The sequence below is a fragment of the Austrofundulus limnaeus genome, unplaced genomic scaffold, assembly GCF_001266775.1.
Source record: "Austrofundulus limnaeus strain Quisiro unplaced genomic scaffold, Austrofundulus_limnaeus-1.0 Scaffold1056, whole genome shotgun sequence".
Lineage (NCBI taxonomy): Eukaryota > Metazoa > Chordata > Actinopteri > Cyprinodontiformes > Rivulidae > Austrofundulus > Austrofundulus limnaeus.
Genome location: NW_013953458.1, coordinates 90784 through 96759, shown reverse-complemented (window position 1 = coordinate 96759; position 5976 = coordinate 90784). Strand labels below are relative to the sequence as shown.

General features: G+C 42.1%; 1 protein-coding gene across 1 annotated transcript in view; it reads left to right on the top strand.

Moving 5' to 3' along the window:
- Positions 1 to 4020: 4020 nt before the first annotated feature.
- Positions 4021 to 5976, top strand: part of acss1 (acyl-CoA synthetase short chain family member 1) — a gene marked incomplete at its 3' end in the record, with an annotated part of 45596 nt that continues 43640 nt past the window's right edge. Inside the window, 1 exon segment of the mRNA XM_014030410.1 lies at positions 4021 to 4480. Coding sequence (XP_013885864.1) covers positions 4162 to 4480 — 319 coding nt within the window.

Here is a 5976-nt window from a genome sequence, read left to right as displayed (position 1 = left end):
ACATTAAATTCCAGTAAAATATATTTATGTTTGTGGTTGTAATGTGACAAAATATGGAAAAGTTCAAGGGGTATGAATACTTTTGCAAACCACTGTATACCCTTCTATGCTAGGTGTTGGCATAGGGCCAGATAGATCAGTGTGAGCTAGTTGTAGAGGTCTGTCAGCCTTTCTGTCTGGCTCTCTGTTTCTAGTCTGGGTAAACTTCCCTTTTGTACACACATCACATAATTGCTCTGGTTTATTTTTGCTTCCTTTTATCTCCATACCTTTAACTATCATTTGAAGCTTTTGCACGTCATCATAATTACAGTGGCCCAAAATCTCATACCAGGTCTGTAAATCATGGCATACTTTACATTCATCTCTCACAACCTCAACTGTTGGGAAATAAAACAGGTTACCATTCTCATATATGTCAAACCTGAATCCATCTTTATCCATCATGTGACAGTTCCCTTGCTGGAATGTAATAGTTGCTCCTCCATTGGTGGCTCTTGTGACCAAAAAGATCTCTTGTGGATACGATGGTATGTAGAGTGCTTCTCGAAGCTGTGCTCTGTGCTGTTGTCCCTCGTTGTCTAGAAGGTAGATCACTGCAGTCCCTCTTTGTTGTGTCATTCAAGTGCACCTGGTTCCATCTGCTAGCTCCACAGAGTGTCTCTCAGGTTGGAATGTGTTGTCAAAGTTTATAAACTTTGAGATGTCATTGATATGGGATGTTGCTCCTGCGTCTACCATAATACCTTTCTTCTTCACATTGTCTGCTGTCTTGTTTTCTCTTGTGTGTTTGGCTTTGAAAAGTCTGTCATTTTCTTCATCTTGACGTTCTGAGACTTTTCTGGCACTTTCAAATCCCTCCTTTTTCTTGCATACAGATTCATGGTGTGTATTTCTTTTGCAGTAGCTGCACCATACCTTTCTGGAACACATTCTTGCTTTGTGCCCTTTTAATCCACATTTGTAGCACTTTATGCTTGAATAATCGTCTTTTCTGTTGGCAGTGAGGGTTTTGCTGGATCCTTTGCTTAGTTTCACGTGTGTTTTCATCACATTATCTGTACTCTCTACTTTGTTCATTTTTTCTCCTTCTTCATTGACTCTTAATCTTCTAAAGTTTGTGAAGGTAACATTATCTTCATTTTGTGTCACATGAACAGCCAATGGTTTAAATGAGTCTGGTAGACCATTTAGTATCATGGCTATAATTAGCCCATCTCTTATGGTCTCTCCTGCATCCTGTAATGATGTTCTCTGCCCTGATCAGGTAATCTGTTACAGTCTCCTTGTCAGACGTTCTTTGGTTTGTCAAAGATGTATATGGGTTTATTATTCTTGGCTTGCTCTTTCCTGAATAGTGTTCTTTTAATATCTTTAAGGCTTTTCTGCCATTATCTGCGGATTCATGCCTTATCAGAGACAGGCTTTTATCATCTGTTAGCCTTATTAGCTCAGCACAGCCATCAGCATTTTCTGGTTATCAGGTGCTCGCTGCTCATCACTCGTAGGTTCTTTCAAAATGGTCTCTTTTAGCTTCAGAATATGCAAATGGCCAAGAAATCTTGTTTCCCACAAGTCATACTTATCTTCCGATCCATCAAAGGAAAGTTGTAGAGACGCCATTATTCCTGCAGCTCTGTTAGCCATCATGCTAACCTTATCGCTCCTGCAGCTCCCGCGTAATATGTCGCATTAAACTCCTCTATGCACTCACTTTTCTCAAAGCTAACAGACTTAGCACATATTCCCGCTCATTCCATGTGGTTTTCTTCTCCAAAAACACAAACCGTTCTCTCGTCGTTGCTCTGCCTCCAGGGTCCATAACCTTTTGAACGGAGTGTAGCGCAGAGGTGTCGACGTTGCAGAGAAACAAAAATAAGTGAGCCTTGGAGTTTCTTCAGCCTCTTTGTAGGCATATTTATTTGGAGCTTTTACAGAACATTGCTCTCTCATCAACGGAGCGCCAAAAAGTGCAAAGAAAAACGGCTGACAGGGCAGGGGGTCAGGAACACTGGTGGAGGACGAAAGGTGATGAGACCAGGAAGGTGTATATAATAAACACAGAAGAACAGGAGCTTAGCTTACTATGAAGATGAAGCAGGTCGTCCAGGGAGAGGTGAGTGGGATCCTAGGGTTTGAGTCTGTGAGCCAAGGAATGATGAGCAGGTTGGAGGGCAGACAGGTTACGTACTTGAGGAGAGAGGAGTCCTGAGATGGCAGCCATGGGCGGAGGAGTCCAAAAAGCACAGAGAGATGGAGATGATCTTTAAGGTTGGAGGACCTCAGGGGAACCGGTCCAAACCATCAATGGAGGTAACCACAAGAATTAACACTCAGGCATCAAAGGGCTGACTGCAGACTCCTCTTTTCCTCCTCTTGATGAAGGCAGATGAATTACAGGTGTGGGACTGAACACCTGCTGGAGATTCTGCCTCCTGCAGGCTGTGCTCCAGGAGGACATCTAGTGGATGAATACTGGAACTAACGAACTCTTAGATCCCAACAAAAGTTTCTTTAAAATACATTCAAAATGTTTAAAAATAAACTACAAAAATTAATTTAAAGTGCAAATTAAAATATAGCTGTATCTGCAACAGTATTTGATAATGTTTTGAACTTTTAAAATATTACATGGTAAAAAGAGAAGCTGCTCTTCATATTAGTGACAAACTTTGGTGTTTTTGATGAGTTACTTTCATTTTTGTTTCTACTTTTCATTTAAAATAAGTTTCCATTCTCAGCAGGTTTCTAAGGTTCTTCTTCTACATATTAAAAAGTTGTTAAACATCTGAGTGGTGCACTACTGCTACTAGTGGTGAGAAAGTGTATTGCACCTTATTCAAAATCAATGTGGTCCCACGGCCCTCTGCGGCCCAAAGTTAAAAACTGTTGTTCTTTTGAGGCCCTGAAGGTGGCGCTCACGGCCCTCACATTCATTAGCCAGAGGAGTAAGTGAGTTTAGGGGGCGTGTATCTGAAGCCATGAGTGTTGTATGCACTTGTGTGAATATCTGAAGAATGAGCCCGAGGAATCTAGTCCCCAAAACCAGCATTCAGAATATGGATGTTCCTTCTGCGTGGTCCTCGGCTTGCTCCAGGAACTTGATCACAGATGGGTGTGAGAGTGGGGAAAGGTTGGGGGCAGACCCTCAGTCGACGTAAAGTTTGAGTATCCTGGGTGGATAGAAAGGTGCTATATCCACTTCATTCCTGGGGCTGCTACTGTCGAAATGATTGTTGGTTACAGTTTCCTGTCAGAAACACTGGAAGTAGCAGTAAGCTTTGGTAGCGGAGCACAGACTGCAGTTTATTTGAAGTAATTTGTGTTTGGATTACCAGAACAAACTCTGCTACAGTTGTTAAATGTAAAAAAATACAAAAAAAGAGTTTACAAATGGTTTTACAGAGTTCAGGTACCTGTTGTGCTGTTAACTGCTGTACAAACAACCAGACTAAACTGAATCAGTGGCTACAACAACAACAACAACAACAACAACATTTTGAGGACCCAAAACCCATCCCATACCTACAGACGTAAAGAATCAAGAAGAATGTGGCTAAAAAATTAGAACTCAACGACCAAAACTCTGCATGTTTCCTTTTGCTGCTCACAAACGGCTGACAAACTGACTCATTCAAAACATGATGACAAAGCAAAGTGTTTTTTCTAATCTGTACTCCACCGTCTGAGACGAGAGCTGTGTATCCAGCTGTTTATCTTCACAGTAAAACACTGAGGAAAATCATTCTCTTAACAACCAACAAAAAGTGTTGTAGAATAAAAAATAATCTGTGCAGACTCCAGTTTCATAAATCTGTTAAAATTCAGATCAACATATAACCTTTAGTTATGGGGCTGTAATAAAGCATTATTAATGTAAGGTAATATTTACCACAACAATCTTACATTTCTACTCTGATCATTTTTTAAATATTGATTTATAACCAACAGACATAGTTAGATTTTATAAATAAAAAAGAAACTGCACATTTTTTTATCAAACTTATTGGTTGTTGATTTTTCAGGATTACTGAAGGAGAAATGCCGGATTTGGTGGAAACTTTTAAATCTAACAGGTGAACTCTTGGCCCCACCTCCTGCAGCATACACCTGTGGAAGAGGGGGAGGGTGTCAGTCTGTGTCTGACAGCTCAGGATCAACATGGCCACTCAGAGCAGGCGGACCAGACTCTTCTGGACCCTTCTGGTTCGCTACAAAGCACCGGCGCAGACCTGGACCCAGCCACCTCGGTACCTGTCCTCCTTCCCCACGCCTCCTTCTCCAGACTTCTGGACTTCCCAGCTGTCCTTGCTGCCCCACCGGGACCTGTACCAGTTCTCAGTCACAAACCCGGACCAGTTCTGGGGCTCCGCAGCAGCAAGCAGACTACATTGGATGAAACCGTTTGAACAGGTTCAGGATTGTGATCTGAGCAGCGCGAGGATTAGCTGGTTCCTGGGAGGAAGGTTAAACGTTTCTGGTAAGTTTATTAAGATGGTTCTGATTGAAACGGGCTTCTCTCTGGTATCAGTCGGACCCTGGATCAATACCTGATCAAAACATCCTGTCAGGAGATCAAAGAGCTGAAGATCCTGGTTCTGCAGACAGAACCTGAATGTTTCTTCTGACAACCCACCTCTTCTTCTACCCCGAACAAAACAAGAAAAACACAGAGTACCTCATAAAGTTAAAACAAGTTAGATAACTTAAGAAAAAAATACCTATAGAGACACACACTACCTCACACATTACATACAAACAGAAGGTGTTCTTGTTTTTACTGGTGTTTATTTACACATATTTACCATCGACCATGCCATGAGAACCAGAGCTTGACCCCAGACCAGAGGAGAGTTAAGATGAGGAAACTGTAGTTGGTAAGTCCAGACCTTATGAAGAAGTTCTGTCATAAATATTTTGAGGTAATAATTCAGGAAATGTTACAGAAAATATAGATAACTGAATGGATTGAAAAATCTGACCCTAACAGAAAGTAACAATATCTTTGCATCACCAGAAGAGACTAAATTCAAATTTTCTGCCTCCTAGAGACTAATATTCTCAAAAATAATCAAAGATTCAGTTGATCTGGACAAATCTGTGCAAGTAGGCAGCAAGGATGAAAACCAGTAGTCTGTGACCTCTGACCCCTCAGCCAGGTCTGCATTAAAACCCCACATCTTTCTGTAACTGATGTTAGCTCATGGGCTCAGGAAGACCTCAGAAAACCATCATCAGTGAACACAGTTCACCTCTACAGATACAAGGTGATTATCTACCATGGAAACAAAAAACATTCAGAAACACTGTTGGTTTCTCTGGACCTGATCATCTGACATGGACCAACTCAAAGTGTCCTGTGGTCTGACCAGTCCACGTTTCTGTTGGTGGAAATCATGGACCTGGTGTCCTCTGGGACAAACAGGACAAGGACGGTCTGGATCAGTGCAAAGTTCAAAAGCCAGCCTCTCTGATGGTATGGAGGTGTATTAGTCAGCCTCTCTGATGGTATGGGGGTGTATTAACCAGCCTCTCTGATGGTATGGAGGTGTATTAGTCAGACTCTCTGATGGTATGGGGGTCTCTCTGATGGTATGGGTTGTATTAACCAGTCTCTCTGATGGTATGGGGGTGTATTAACCAGTCTCTCTGATGGTATGGGGGTGTATTAACCAGTCTCTCTGATGGTATGGGGGTGTATTAGTCAGCCTCTCTGATGGTATGGAGGTGTATTAACCAGTCTCTCTGATGGTATGGGGTGTATTAACCAGTCTCTCTGATGGTATGGGGGTGTATTAACCAGTCTCTCTGATGGTATGGGGGTGTATTAACCAGTCTCTCTGATGGTATAGGGGTGTATTAGTCAGCCTCTCTGATGGTTTGGGAGTGTATTAGTCAGCCTCTCTGATGGTATGGAGGTATATTAGTCAGCCTCTCTGATGGTTTGGGAGTGTATTAGTCAGCCTCTCTGATGGT